The 16,434-nt window shown below is 42.8% G+C and overlaps 1 protein-coding gene across 1 annotated transcript; it reads right to left on the bottom strand.

Moving 5' to 3' along the window:
- Nucleotides 1-872: 872 nt before the first annotated feature.
- LOC114776986 (snRNA-activating protein complex subunit 4-like) lies at nucleotides 873-12,552 on the bottom strand. Its single transcript, XM_028966912.1, is given in 23 exon segments — nucleotides 873-1,267; nucleotides 1,354-3,356; nucleotides 5,510-5,698; nucleotides 5,925-5,966; nucleotides 6,084-6,170; nucleotides 6,795-6,889; nucleotides 8,886-8,983; nucleotides 9,085-9,176; nucleotides 9,179-9,190; nucleotides 9,385-9,448; nucleotides 9,450-9,536; nucleotides 9,768-9,932; nucleotides 10,322-10,394; nucleotides 10,498-10,599; nucleotides 10,676-10,757; nucleotides 10,838-10,916; nucleotides 10,998-11,123; nucleotides 11,225-11,365; nucleotides 11,451-11,485; nucleotides 11,568-11,670; nucleotides 11,743-11,783; nucleotides 11,874-12,005; nucleotides 12,392-12,552. Coding segments are annotated over 22 exon segments (3,909 nt in total). The 5' UTR covers nucleotides 11,989-12,005; nucleotides 12,392-12,552; the 3' UTR covers nucleotides 873-1,189.
- Between the last annotated feature and the right edge of the window lie 3,882 nt (nucleotides 12,553-16,434).

Below are 16,434 nucleotides of genomic sequence, written 5' to 3'. Positions count from 1 at the left end.
ACTCTAGTGACCTTAACAAATGGAGACATAAAATAGAATGTAGAGAGGTGTCCATGCTTGTGGTCAAATCCCAACTTCTATGGGATAGATGATTGCATCAGAACACACTCTCACTTTCCAGAACTGCATAGTCCAAAGTGGCTAGTGCAGGACACCAGCACACTACAGAGCAGGCTATCACACACACACTTCACCCCCTATGAGCAATTCAGAGTCGCCAATCCACTTAGAGCACATGCCATTGGATGGCAGGAGGAGTACTGGAGTACCTGGAGGAAACCCCCACCAACACATGGAGACACACAAACATCTCACACACATAAGGTCCAAGTCAGGATTTGAACTCACAGTTGTGGATATGTGAGGCCACATCACTAACCATGCAGCACAGCAGAATCTAACATAAATGATAGATTTATATGTAGCTAAACTATTCCAGCTGTGAAAGGGTGTAAGCTTATCCTGTGAGCTTTTTGTGGCGATTCTAAGTAATACACCAGTGTCACCCATTACCTTAGTCAAAGCTTGTCTTCATGACGAAGGTGTTGGTTGTTTATTGAAATATCTTTTTGTTTAATGTCCCGGTCTCCCAGGCAAGTAGAGAAATAATCATTGGATAATTAATGAACAAAATGTACTACCAGTCAAAGGTTTTTACACCTACTTGATTGCGGGTCCTTTTTCTTCTGAGAATTTGTAGAGAAAAAAAAAAAAAAAAAAATATATGGAGCGTTTCACTCCTGACATTCTTTTTCTCTATTACATTAAATATCTTCATTTGACAAACTTCAAAATTGTCCACATTGTTGTCTGAAAAGCCTCCTGGCAGGCTAAAATATACGTGACCATATACACGTAACTCAACTCTGTTGTATTGTACCAAAAATTAGCAGTTTATTTTATTTTACACATCAGTATGTTTAAATAAATATTGGCATTAACAAAAGCACTTAAACAAGAATGTTTGTGCCAAGAACAGTTTCAATATGAAGATAAACGTGAACATCTTCACACTGCAAAGCTGTCATAAAAATCTGAATGCTAGTGCAAATAATAAGAGGGGGGGAGGGGGCCTTCGGCAGAGTTAGCAAAACAGTTTCAGATGTAAACTTTCGCTACCATACACTTCAAGCATTCCAAAACAAGAATGAACATTTCCAGTGTGAGCCATAAACAGCTAGACCCGTCTTCACTGCTCAGGGCATCTATTTCTGAGCCCAGAAATCTGCCTTCCTGACGAAGTCTCCGTTGTAGTCAACAAGGAAGCCTAAATGAAAAGCACCAGACACACAGATTAAAAATGCATCACAGCAACATAGGCCAAAACTAACAAAAGAGAAAATGAACACTAACTTCTGAGCACTCGCCATGACTTAATTCAAGTGCTTCTTCATTTTCATTGCCATTGGTAGCCAGTGGGTTCAATTTTTGTGGATGTAAGGAGGCCAAAAACGCAGGTAGGGTGAAGCATGAGAGGAATCTTGCCTTGAGAAGCAAGTAGGCTGGATTGCTGCTAAACTTTGTTGACACCATGTTCCTCAAGATGGCTATTTGTTCTTCCTCCGTTTCCACACTCTTCAGTGGAAGAAGTTGCAAGGCATTCTTCAACAGGGTGTCCTTCACACTGAGGAGACCTTGGAAAGTGTTGATGTTGCTGACGAATGGCGGGAGGTAAGGCATGGATGTGTCTAGTTCAGGAAGAGTGATTCCACCCTTGCCTGCTGCCCAACATCTCACCTCAGCTGAGCCTTCCAGAAAGAGCAGGCTTTGATCCAAACTAGACATGGAGCTAGAAAGAGGGAGCAACTGTGGATGTGGCTGAATTCTCGTCAATTTTCGGGCTGAGGTTGAATGCAACACCGACGAGGCACTGACAGTATTAGTAGATGGTGGAGGAGCCTCAGACAGGCTAAGACTCTGCACTGCTACTGAGGGTTGCATCGTTTTGGGTGATATATTGAATACCAAGGGATGAACATGCATACGTGAGCCAGAAGATGACGGAGTGACACTGACAGTGGAAAGTGTTGCAGAAGTCACTGCTACAACTTCTGAAACGGGGGCTGCTCTTTGGACCGTGGGAATACTAAGCACAGACGTGTTTCCTTGGAGGTTCAGTGTGGATGTTTGCTGAGACGATGTGCTGGCCAGAGTTGTGGTGGTTCCTTGAGAACTAGACAAAGTTGTGACTGTGCTGACCAAAGGTGAAATCATAACAGATTTGGATGACTGGACAACGGGAACATTAAGTGGAGTGGGTGCAAGCATACTAATTGCAGAGGTGGTTACTTGGCCACTCGGCTGGCTACTTGTAGCAGATGTGGGGCCACTGAGACCAGAAACATCAAAAATGGAAATGAACGCCTGAGGGTTGGCAGAAGCAGTGAAATGTAAATTGGGAATGTTTACAACAGGGGTAAATGCTTGGACAACAGGTTCAGAGGTCTCTTGGACAACAGGAACATTATGGCATGTGGCCTGGTCACTAGACACCAAGGCCATGGTTACTGCCTTTTCCCCATGATTGTTGCCTTCAGAGGCCACTTGTGGAATGCTGGATTTATTACAGACTGACAGTGTCAAGTTAGAGGTGGCTGCATTATTGGCAGGCCTTGACTTTTGGTCAGCAGGGGGAGTCTTCTGGGTACCATCCACAGAGGTGACCAACTGAGCTGTGCTGCCCACTGATGTCCCCACAGATTTTTCGGATGTCTGCTGAACACCGAGCGCATTCGTCACAGCAGGAACCAAGGAGGCCAAAGGTGTTGAGGGACAGTCCATTTCAGGAGCATTCAGAGTTAGCAAAACCGGGTTGACCTGGTTAACAACAGGAGTTGGGAGAGCAATGCAAGGGACTCCACTGATTCCATCTCCTGTAGTCACAGGAACAAGCCCAGAGGGAGCGAGGATCCAGGTAACGGGTGAAGGCACTGGAGCCGGCAGCAGCATATGATGCTTCTTGTCTTCAGGTGAAGTCAGTGAGCCAGAAAGCAGCATACGAGGCTTCTTGTGTTCCGGGGACAGACTTTTAGCTGCTTTGGACTTGGCCATGTTGGTTTTCATTAGCTCCTTCATTTTTTCTGTGGGCTTCCTCTGACGTTTACATGAAACTCTTGGGGTGTCCGGCTCAGAAGCCGTAGATGGAGCAGGCTGATTGGGTGACTGTGCTCGCATAACAGGCTGGGGTATTGCGTTTGGAATTACCAGGCAGGCCTTTTGAGAAGTCACTGGAAGCAGCTGAGATGGTTCTACCAGCCTTGACTGAGTCTGAGTCTTTCTTAAGAACTCTGAAACCCGTTGATTATAGAGGATGTCAGCCACTGTGGGTGTAGGGCGATGACTTGACTTAACAGGGGCTGTGTGGGAGGGAAAAAAAAAGGATTCAGAAACACTAGACACTGTAATAGGTCTTACTCCAGCTCCTGTAACACTGTGCCTCACACACAATATTCTATGCTCCTTTCATCAAGGTACCTTGTGATAGTGCATTACCAAAAAAAAAAAAAAAAAAAAAAATATGGGTAGGGCTCAATCAGTCAATATTTTTAGCCTAGTAGCTCATGTTTTGGCAGTATTTTTTTACCAAATAAATTGACTATTTCTTAAATGCCACAGATTTAATATTCTATTTCTTATTCTCTATTTGTGAAGTATCATCTTGTGCAACTGCGCTTCACTGAAGGTGCTGAAATAAATTTGTTCTGGTGCCACTATTAATACATTTACATTTACGTCATTTGGCAGACGCCCTTATCCAGAGCGACTTACAAGCTTCTTTCAGCTACAGAGCTGAAAGAAACTATATCGTCCAATAGTTTGCTTGATGTTAGACTTGAAATAAACCAAACATCTTCCAAATGATAAGAGGACAAATTGTCAGTTCTGGAGACGAGTTCACCAGTTGTTGATGCAGTGCTGCCTTCTGATGACAACTATTTGCTATGCTGAAATTGCATGGCACTCACAAAGTAAAAAATATGGGAACTTCATTTGGCAACATTGCAGGATCTTTTTGTAATTACATAGCCTAAAAATAATTATTAATTGCAATTTTTCACAGCCCTAAGACAAGGTGCGCATTTGTCTCACAACATTGAAGTAGAATTTAATACAAGAGGCAGAGCATTGTGATAAACATGCACAGTTGGTCCTTGTAAGTTCCAAGGTTGTGTCAGGACTGATATTTACACACAACATATATGACATACTTAAAATGTCACATCGGTTTTAGCCAGAAAAATGTAACTAAAATAAAATTTAAAACAAATAGCAAAAAAGCTGTGGACAAAATTTCGGACAAATATCCCCTAGGTACCTGTTGTCAGAATAAAAGTATTGAAGGGCTGACATCGGAGGTTACATACCTTTTGGCATAGATGCTGGCGGCAGAACAGGCTAAAAAAATTAATACAAGTTTAGAAGAAACAATGAACCAAATAAATGTTGCAATAGTTCACTAAATAAGGTGAATTACATTTATTCACAGTTTGGGTATGATCCCCTTATGATGGACGAGGTCTACCAATAGGCTATTGATTACTGTTGACAGTATTATATTTGTCCCAGCATTGGCCAGTAAAAATTTACATTTTGCAATTAAAGTTACCTTATTGTTGCGACAGTCTATGATCTTCCCTGCAGCCAACAATGTCAATGTGAAGAATCTGTAAAATAAAGCACACTTAGTACACAATAAGTTTCCACCTTTTGTTTTAGGGTCAGGCCATATAAGCCCTTTTGATTCACCTTCAGGAAGAGCAAGAAGACTGAGGTGCTTGAGAGGCTGGCATGGGCGGCTCGCTTTCTAATAACATCAGCTTTAAAAGAAAACCCAACATTAACCACAGCGGCACCATAAACAGTGTAAAAGATTGTGGCAGGGGAAAAAAAAAAAAAAAAAACTAACTCAACCTTGCAGGTTCTTTGTCTGAAACAGGCAATGGTAAGACCACAGAGCCCACCCATGGAGAGATGGCAATTGAAGTTCCAAGTTCATCGTTGATCCATGACGGACAGGTCTTTTAGGGCCCCTTGCTGAAGGTGAATGCTCCTGTTGCTTGTTGCTGTTTGCGGCTCGTGTCTGACCGCATTGTTTCCCTGGGTTCAGCCTGTTAGCTGCTCTCTGCCTCATCTTAACAGAACGCAAATGAGTGGTTTCTAGTAGTGAGCATGTTATTGTTCTGTAGTAATATGACAACTTGAGTGAAAGTCACCATTCAAAAAACTAGAAGTTTCCTTCACTAGATCTGTTCCAACACACTAGCCATAACTCAATTTTATATTATACAGCATCTTACCTCTCTGACAATGGAATCCCTCAAATAAGTAAAATATTGCACTACATCATTGTAAGGGACTTTGAGCATTTCATCCTCATAAATCTGTAGAGAAATCATTAGAGATTGTAAATTAGACATTGAGGAATTGAGGAAAAAAACAAAAAAACAAACAAAAAAAAACAGCACTTATTATGTAATGTGTTATTAAAAAGACATCTTGGGTCACCAACCCTGGGTCTTAAGATCCCCAGTGTCTTCTGACACAAAATTGTTCACAGGCGATCCATTGCGATCCAATATGGTGTTAGCGCCTTTGCGGAATGGTAATATACTCTGGGATTTCTCAGCCTCTGGTTTGGGTGGATTGAACAGCACAGTCCTGAGGATACCTAGCTTCACACTGGGTTTTGGGATCCACTCTGAATGGGGGTCTGGATATAGTCAGGTTCAGGTGGTTCAAGCTCAACTGGAATCTTCAGGCTGTCTATTGCTTTCGGATTTTTCATCATCGCTGTCCATGAACTCCATCTTTATGTTCTCTTCATCTGAAGATGGGCTGTATGCATCAGGTTTTTCTTTACAACGCGTCTTTTTGCTTTTCTCCTGTTGGTCTTTCTTTCTTTGTGTGTACGTTCTTTTACGTACTGGCTTGACTCCTGGAACAGTTTTCTTTCTTCTGTGTATAAGCTGCAGTACAAAAACATATAGCTTCACATCATGCACATTTTGTCTGAAAGGTTCAATTTCAATTATTCCGATTATTAATTAACATGTTTAATAGTATGCAATGTTTTGTGACCATACTGTAACTTTTGTCAGTGTTTTCCACTTCGAGGCATTGACTATCAGTACGACCAGGAACCTCAGAGGAGGAAATCTTTGACCATTTTCCTGTAAAACAGAAAGCATGGACAAGTTACTTAGAAATGATTTAAAGTAAAGCATACAAACATCTTCAAAAAGCAAAAGCAGAAATAAGTCATCAACACCATTTACAAACCACAAATGATTTCCAGAAAAATTTTTTTAACCCATTATCTCATATGACTGAACTAAAAAAAAACAACAAAAAACATTTGTGTCATTTTTTACACCCAATCATCAAGCAACTGTAATGCTTCGCATTTTAATGCCATGACTGTCAGTGGAGCTACATTTTAGGGAAGGGGTGGAAATTCTCTGGGTAGAAAGAGAACGGGAATTAACCTTACCCCTTATGACGACATAAGAGGACTAATTCCAGATCAGGCTGGTTGACGCTGCTGCTCTCTTAACCACGAATCAGAATGGCCAAAGCACTCTTTACACCTTTTGTTATTTCTAAGCCACTGCAGGATCACAGACAGGCTAGGGGAACTAGTATAAATGTTAAATAATCTCACAAAGTGATATTTTCGTGATAGGGGACATTTAAAAAAATACATCTTATAAAAAATATATAAATCTGTTTGTAGTGGCGCACACTATGCACAACAGACACCTAGTGTAGCAAATCACAAGTCCACAAAACCTTACCAATTCCATGTCTTGCCACTGCTCTCCTCAACATTTCTTCCTCTTCAATGTCCCATACTCCTTTCTTCACAGACTCACAAAGGCAGTCCAAATATCTACCAAGACAAGAGCAAAAGGACTACAATTAGCATCTCAGTGATAAAGTTCAAGTTTAGTCTGATTTAAAAGGTCCATGTCCATCTTGCCTAACGTAGGGATTTGAAATAATTATTTATCAGCCTTTGTTTTTATTCTATTTCCTTTTGGCTTACACAAAGACTATTTGTGCTTGAGATAGTTCTTGGTATTAATTTCATGCATAATAATGATGGATTGACTATTTGGATACTTTGTCCATACACTAGTCACACAAAATCTTTGTAGAGTAAATAGAGTCATGTGAGAAAATTAGGACACACCATTAAATAATCGAAATAATCCGCTCTTTATTAGGAAATGTTAACATATCAATGTCAAATCATCTTCTTATGTATGTCTGGAAAAGAAAGGGACTTAATTACAATTACTTTTTTTTTTTTTTTTTTTTTACACATCAAAAAAAATTTAACAAAATGTGTATTTTAATGGAGAAAAATTTAGGACACCCTACCCCTAATAACTAGTGTTGCCCGCTTTGGCTGATATAACTTCAGTGAGACACCTTTGGTAGCCTTTTACCAGTCTCTGACATCGATCAGAAGAAAGTTTGCTCTCCTCAACGCAGAATTCTTTCAGCTGTGAGATGTTTGAGGGCCCATTTCAAGTCACCCCACAGCATCTCAATGGGATTAAGATCAGGGCTTGACCATTCCATTTCTCTCCACTTCTTAGTTTTTAGCCTGTAATTGGTGGATTCGCTGAAATGCATTGGGTCATTGTCATGTTGCAGTATCCAGTTCTGCTTCAGCTTTAATTTTTTGCAGATGGTTTCACATGTTTTTCAAGCACCCTCTGATACACCAAAGGAATTCATGATGGATTCTATGATGGTGAGCTGGCCAGGTCCTGCTGCAGCAAAGCATCCCCAAACCAAGATACTGCCACCTCCATGCTTCACAGTTGGTGTGAGGTTCTTTTCTTGGAAGGCTGTATTTGGTTTACCACCCAAACATGTCTTCTGTTCTGGTGTCCCAAATAAGTTTCCTCCTTGCACACCTCCCATGAAAGTCATACTTGTGTAGTCTCTTTCTGATATGCACTTTCACACTGACAGTAGCCAGAGCCTGCTGTAGTTCCCGTGATGACATTTTAGGATTTTTTATGACTTCTTTGAGCACTTTACAGTCTGCTCTGGGGGTCATTTTGCTTGGGACGGCCAGACCTGGGTCATGGTGGGCAGTTGTTTTGAATGTCCCTCCACTTGTAAACAATTTTTCGGATGGTGGAACGGCTTATGTCAATTTCTGTTGAGATCTTTTTAAATCCCTTACCAGACTCATAAGCAGCCAACAATCTTCTTTCTGATGGCATCAGACAGCTCTTTAGATCTCACCATGGTGCTCACTTCAACAGTCAGGAGCACACCAAACTAATCTAAGGTTTAACCAAGGCAAGGCTTCTTTACAATGCTGGGTAACGATGTACTGATCATATCACCTGACGTTATACAGCTGTGTCTGATTTTAAAAAACCATTTTAAGTGGGATAATATGTGGGGGTGTCCTCATTTATTCCTCACCGGAAATTGCATTCTTTTTAAATTAACAATTTTGAATTGTTTAGTTATATTGTTTGGATGCCTCAATATCATTAGAATTGATATTAAATATCCATGTCCAAATATATTTTTATGACAATGACTGTATGTAAATAGAAAAGGTTTGGGGTCAAATACAAAAACCCACCACAGAAAATTAATCAAACAACAGCAAATCACCCTCCTAAATTCTAATCTGGACCTGTTTGTCCAAAACATCACCCAGGGGTTGTGAGTGAAAAAGATTTTATACTGCTGTAATCATTTCTGGACCACCTTTGAATGTTTGACTGCCCTGCAACATTATGAAGGTAGTATTGCACGGATCGTTGCTTTGATCGTTGACATATATTGATATAATAGATGGACTGATCCAAACTATGTACCGGTGAGCATGAAAACAGTCCCTCTATTACCTGTCCCGACATTGTCCATCAGTCCCTTCCAGGCACTTCAAAACTTTGACTCTAAACCAGTTGGGGATGCCATGCTTTTCAATTGCTTTCAACAGCAACTGTAACAATACACACAATAACACATTCCTGGAAGTTGAATATATAATATAGTTGTTATATATAATGTAATACAGGCTGGGCTGAACCCTTTAGTTTGTACCTCATCTTCTTCTTTAGACCAAGGACCTTTCTTGAGAGATGGATCAAGAACCATGGTCCACCGATACATCACCTGTGCAGAGTCACGGTTGCCATAAAATAGGAGACTGAGAGAAAGCAGAGCAATACTCAAGACACCGGCAATTCATGACAGTTACAAAGAAAAACAGCTTGAAATGAATGAAACTTAAACATTTCTGAAAATCCCAAACTCACATTAAAGCTTTTATTTTAATTCAGTTCATGTTTGCAGAGACATTTTATGCATCCATGGGGAAAAAAATGCAACATGACCCCTTACCCTGAGTGTATGGGATAAAGTTGCCAATACGCATCTTCTCTACCAGGTATCTAAGGACCTTGTCCTTCCTCTTTGGTCCATGGCCTCTTTCTATACTCCTTGCAGACATAGCGCTGGTGTGTTTGGAAGCACATGAAGGCAGTCCTGTTGGTCTAAAGTGGGGACACAGTAACAATTGTAAGTTGTCTGACATACGTTTGACAAAAAAAATAGAGCTTATATACATGTATTATCAACAAATTTCATAATATACAATCTGCAGTAACTTTCATGTTATGATGATTTTGTCAATAATACTGAAACTGTTCTGCATACACTACAAATAAATCAACACCAACTAAGAGATCATCAAAGTTGCAAGAGCACATTCTTGCAAAACTTACACCAAGATCATGGGCAATTAATTCCCAGTTACTGCTATGGTGTTCCTCAACAATCTGCTTTAATTTGTCAATCTCATCTTGATTCCACTTGGTCTTGTTAACTGAAGGATGCAAATAATTCTGCCAGAATCTCTTCAGGTCTTCACCTTGCCGTGTGCCTTCGAACTAAAGCAGAAGAAAGAAAAAGAGTAACAAAAGAAATACATTTTTTTCCACTAGATTTCTTGTGAATTCTTGAAGAAGGGTTCTCATTACCAAACTGAAGTGATTCAAATATGATACTTTAAAGATCATGCATTTTAGAGGGAAAAAATGTTTTCACAGTGCACTTATATTCATGTGTAAATAATAAATTACACTCATAAATTGCTCTTGCTTGTGTTATAGCTTGCATACTTTTTACTATTTACAATCCTTATTCTTTATTATTCTACTTATTTCTATAGTTAGTACTTTAACTATGCCCAGTCAAAACAGAGTGGTTCAGAATGCATTTCACTGCGTGTTGTACTGCTATAACTATGCACGTCACATTCAAATCTTGATTTACGCACATCAATATTTGCAATTTTCTCCCAGTCATGTTCATCGGTTCGGTCTCCCACCAGCTCTTCTTCGTTCATTGATCTGCCAAATTAACAAAAGCTGCATTTTAAAATCAGTCCGCATGTAAGGATCAGATCCGAAAAACAAACTCAAAGCACCGACAATCAATGAAACACAAAAATACCGTATATTTGAGATCTCCCTTTCTATTTCACAGATTTGTTTTTCCAGGATCTGCTTCTCCATGTCATCACTTTGGGGCATTTTTCTTTTCATGTATTGTATCCTCAAGAAAAATAATGAGTGAAAGTCATTTCTCAAGCAAGCGTGGTACACTAGTGCATAAGGGTGTGGGGACTTACTTTGACATCTTTGGCTGAATTAAACGTTTCATGGAGTCCTGGACTACTGCATTCACTAACAACGTCTTCTGCCATCCCTCCCCTGAATAAACAGAAGTGGAAGTGAGCCTGAGCCACGTCGAGCTACATCTCTCATTATGACAGAACAGTGCAAGTATTTACATCTTCTGATGGTTTTCTCATCACAGGTCTTGGTCCAGGCAGCCATTTTTTCTTTGGTTTCCGGATTGGCAGGAGGGCCCTTAGATTGAGTCGCGGACATGTTAAATGTGACCAGCTGCCTAGAAAACCAGCATAAATGGAATATTTTTTTGCTGCGTACCAGACTGGTGACTTTGTCCTTAAAATAAGGCCTCATGAAATTCCCTAAGAAAAGTTTCAGTGGGGGCAGTCCTGAAAGAGACGGGTTTGGAGTTGTGGGGCCGGACATCTGAACCTCAATATCTTTCTGCAACGACAAATGAATCACAATAATATAGATTTTTTTAAATGGTTACAGGTTCATAATAACACATTCTGGTAAATCGGCACATTAGAATCTACGCCAACCTGCTGCTGCTGATTATCCTTGAGCAGGCGTTCAAGTTCCAAGAGCTTTTCTTTCAGAACCTGCTGATAGACCAGGTTGAGCTGCAAGCAGGTATCTACGTTCTGAGGCAGATCCAGCTCTTCATCACTGTCCTCCTCTCTCTGTTGCAAATAGTTGGATGCAGATGTGGGAAATATCAAGCAGATCCAGAGACTTACGTGCTTTTAAAAAGCCAAAACTACTCACCCCATCGGCCCAGCTTGCAGCACTGTTCTCATCGTCTGTTCAAACCAAACGTGAAATACCTCACCATTTCGAGAGAGATTCATTCCAGCTTGTGAGACACAGGCAGCCGAGACTCACCCGACAAAAGCTCCTGGGCTGCAGCGTTCGAACTGAGAGCCTGCTCCAGCTCTTGTATCTCCCTCTCGACCCGCTGACGCTCCACTGCAAGGTCCTCCCCAGCCTGCAAGACAACAGCAGACATGCAGGACCCATTACAGGCCCAGGTATCACGAGAGGGACCGCAAAGTCTCACCACATCCACAATTTCCAAGTCACTGTCATCCGTGTCGTCGTCTGCAACAGAAAGTGAGAAAGAAAGAAAGAAAGAAAAAGTAACTTTTCAACGCAGCACTCGGGCTTTGAAGCGCCTGAAATCCAACTCACCGCTGGAAGAGGCAGCCAAGTCAAGCTCGCCTCCTTCTGCGCCCAGACTCTGCTCCAGCGCCTGGATCTGACGCCGAATCCTCTCCCTTTCGGCGTGTAACCTGGCGGCTTCCATCGCTTACCACGCGGGTCCTGAGTGGGGGACAGTTTACGCAGAGCAGAAATAAAGCGGCGAACATCAATGCCATACACCACGGGTCCGCGGTGTATCTGGAGCGTGGTTCCCCGGCCGTTAGAATGCATGTAAAACGGGCAGAACATCGTTCCGAGCAGAGTTCCGAGCGCCAGGTCTGCGTTTGTCCGTGCCGCGGCACGCAACGCGACAGCGGGAAAAGTGTCAACTACACATCACATACAATTTCCACACCAGAGAGTCGATGGCGTCGTCACAATCCACTTACACGCGTGACAACATGCCGCGCTGTTTTATTTAAGGCGCTAATTTTCATGTTAAGACAAGAATGTTCGATACCCACAATGCATCGGGGCTGAATATAAATACATAACGACGCTCTTACGTTCGAGGTTCCGGATCCTGGAGCAACCGAGCTGTAGTCGCTTCTGAAAGGCGTAGTTAAATTCACTCATCTAGTAAACGTGTTTGTAGCCCCGTTTGACAGGCTTGAATTAATACTTCATACTAGGAGCGACATGTGACCGCCGTTCAAGTCGACAACAGTTCAGCTTCCGGTTGCTGTAAAAATAAAAGTCTTTCTATCTTTTATTCTCCTCCGTGAAGACAGGTCACGGTACGAGGGGAGAATGTACCTTTTAAAGACAATAAGATATAAGGTGGCGCAAGGTTGTTTAAGCCTCGTACAATAAAACTATAAAATACAGTAGGTACACTTTATGGCGCAAAAGAGATCAAATAAATACACATCACCTCAACTCTGCAATAAGTGGTGATGTATAGTAGGTGAATGAATAACATGGAATAACAAAATCTGTTTTGTGTCTCAGATTTTTGGAAAACGGGCTTGTTACTGTTTGAAGATACCTCTCTTGGCGGAGCATCATTTCCAATAAGTAAGTTTTAGTGTCCAGGACATAGTTCCAGGAAGTTACCCAGTCCTCCTCCATGGAGGTCCTTTTCTTAAGTCTGTGTTCACTTTTTTGAAGGGGCTGGGGTCGAGCACAAAGAGGCCACCCCCTCTGGCTTCAATGCCCTGAGGATGAGTGATGAACACTTCCAGAGAAGGCCAATCAAACGACCTCACAAAACCATCTAATTGGTATTAGTGACATGCACCGTGTACAAAGAGCAAGGATTTAATCAACGCGATCTTATAATCTGCGCTTACCGAGAATTCCTTGTTTGTAGGGAATAGTTACAATGTTCAGTACCAATCACGAGTGGGGTTCAGCTAGTTACTCCTGCTTCTCGGCAAAGGTGATCCACCCATTGTGGCGCTCCGCCAACTAAGAATGGCCTTGTGCCACCAACCACAAAATCCTGAAACAGCTATCAATCTTTCAATTTTTTTGTGTCCGAGCCGGGTGAAGTTTCTTGTGTTGAGTCAAATTAAGCCGCATGCTCCACTCCCGGTGGTGACGTTCCGTTAATTCCTTAAGTTTTCAGTTTTGCAACCATACTCCCCCTGGAACCCAAAGACTCATGGGTTCCCTCATGCTGCCTGCTGGGTCATGGGAATAACGGCGCCGGAACGTGGGTCGGCAACATGTACAGTCAGAACTACAATGGTATCTGATCGATTTCAAACCTCCAACTTTCGTTCTTGATTAATGAAAACAATCTTTTGTCCATCTGTCCAAGAATTTCACCTTTAGCAGCGCAATACTAATGCCTCTGGCCATCCCTTTTAGTTATTGCCCTGGTTCCGGAAACCCAAAAAATAGAACCAGAGTCCTATTCCATTATTCGTAGCTGCAGTATCCAGGCAAGGCTGCCTGCTTTGAACACTCAAATTTTTTTCAAAGTAAATAGGCCTCGCCGGACACCCAGCCAAGGGCATTAGAGGGCACCGGGAGGCAGGGGACAGTCTGGAACAGGTGGTGCCTCGCCTCGTGGTGGACAGCCAGCCCATTTCCAAGATCCAACTACGAGCTTTTTAAGCTGCAGCATTTTAAATATATGCTATTTGAGCTGGCATTACCGCAGCTGCTGGCACCAGACTTGCCCTTCAATGGGTTCTAATGGGTTTAGGATACGCTCATTCCAATTTTAGGGCCTCAAAAGAGACCTGTATTGTTAATTTTGTCTCCACCACCCCGAGTCAGGAGTGGGTAATTTGCATGCCTGCTGCCTTCTTGGATGCCCTCCGGAATTGATTCTCTGTTACTCATGGTTATCATGATAGATTATCATTGTAATCTAGACTCACCAACGCAGCCGGGGCGCTTTAGGCGCCCTGGATGGGTTTTGGGTCGAATAAATGCACACATGCCTGTAAGGGGTTACCACTCACTTACATGTATTAGCTCTGGAATTGTCACAGTTATCCAAGTATGGGTGGAGCAGTCAAAGGAACCATAACTGATTTAATGAGCCATCTGCAGGGTCATGGGAATTCCCGGGTTCACAGTACCCGTCGTGTGCATTTGCACCTGAATGGCTTAATCTTTGAGACAACCATATGCTACTGGCAACATTAACATTTTACATTTATGGCATTTATCAGACGCCCTTATCCTGACTTACAATCAGTAGTTACAGGGACATTCCCCCCTGGAGCAATTTAGGGTTAAGTGTCTTGTTCAGGGACACAATGGTAGTAAGTGGGATTTGAACCTGGGTCTTCTGGTTCATAGGCGAGTGTGTTACCTACTAGGCTACTACCACCCTATTAACTAAGTAGCTACACACACCCCACACACAGAGTATAGTTAGGTCGATGGGAGGCGGCAGGGGATGAGCGCGAGGAAGCTGCCTGCCGGGTCATGGCAATGATGCTGCCGGATTGCGGGTCGGCATCGTTTAATGTTGGACTTACAACGGTATTTGATTGACTTCGAACTTCCAACTTTCATTCTTGATTAATGAAAATAATCTTGGCAAATGCTTTTGCTTTTGTCCATCTTGTGCCTGTCCAAAATTTTCACCTCTATCAGTACAATATGAATGCACCTGACCATTCCTCTTATTTATTGCCCTGGTTCTGGAAACTGTGACAGGCAATAGTTTGCCTTGCGGTGGACAGCCAACCCACTCCCAATGTCCAACTATGTGCTTTAATATACTCTATTTGAGCTGGAATTTTCTGGCTGCTGGCACCAGACTTACCCTCCAATGGGTCCTCACCCATGGGTTTAGGATACGCTCATTCCAAATACAGGGCCTCAAAAGAGACCTGTATTGTTATTTTTATGTCACTACCTCCCTGAGTCAGGAGTGGGTGATTTGTGTGCCTGCTGCACTCCTTGGAGCTGTTTCTTATGCTCCTTCTCTGGAGTCTAACCCTGATTCCCCATTACCCGTGATCATCATGGTAGGTGCCAAATGTAGTATCAAAGGTTGATAGGGCAGAGTTACCGCTGAGTGTAGATCAGCCCGAGGTTATCTAGAGTCACCAAAGTTGCCAGGGTACGTGAGGCGCCCCGGGTGGGTTTTGGATCTGATAAATGCATCCCCTTGAGGGGTCAGTGCTTGTTTGCATGTATTAACTCTGGAATTGTCACAGTTCTCCAAGTACAGGTGGAGTGTTCAAAGGAAACATTGACCACATTGACCAAAGGAAACACAGTTTCACTGTACCCAGCGGGATACCTCTCCTGGTGGAGTATCATTTCCAAACGCTCAGTGTTGTGAAGTGTCTGGGACATAGTCCCTGGAATCTACCCGGACCTCCTCCATAAAGGTCGTTTTCCGTGTTCACGTTTTTGAAAGGGCTGGGGCAGAGTGTGAAGAGGCTGCCCCCTCTGGCTTCCATGCCCCCAGGACAAGAGACAAACACTTCCAGAGAAGGAAAGTGTGACCAAGTCCAATTTTGAATTACCCTCATCATTTAAATATTGATCCAAACTCAGCCTTGGAGGTTGTCTGTGGCAGGTGTTTGAAAACATTATGTTCACAGACCTCTCGAGGGCCCTAAGCACATGCCCTAACCCAGTGGCTGGCTTACAGGGCACTCTGGGTGGATCAGACATTTCCATGGCATGTCGGTGCTTGGGCCCAACACCACTGAAAAGTGTGCCTCTTGAAACCAGGCCCACACCCCTCTGGCCTACCTCACTTTCGATGAAAACAAGAGAGGTGTCACGTTCCATGCGGGCATGACGCGGTGGGTGAACGGAGAGGAGGACGAAGAGTGACGAGGAATGACGAGGAATGAAGGACGCTTTCACCTGACATCACGGAACAGGGGTTTAATGGTGAATCACAGGACAGGGGAGACATCCGAGACATAGACACTGGTGAACACGGAACCTAACATCAAAGACCTGACAGCGAACAGAAACGAACAGGGCAGCTTTATACAATTAACACAGGTGAAAACGATTAGGGAACATTACACAGGACAACAATGAGTGTGACATGCTTCAACCGGCGGGGTGGTCATTCCCCCAGCTGCTACGCGGGCCCAGCCCCACTTTGCTCCTC

This window comes from Denticeps clupeoides, unplaced genomic scaffold (genome assembly GCF_900700375.1).
Source record: "Denticeps clupeoides unplaced genomic scaffold, fDenClu1.1, whole genome shotgun sequence".
Lineage (NCBI taxonomy): Eukaryota > Metazoa > Chordata > Actinopteri > Clupeiformes > Denticipitidae > Denticeps > Denticeps clupeoides.
Note: the sequence above shows the minus strand (reverse complement) of the source record. Positions and strands in the feature narration are given on the sequence as shown.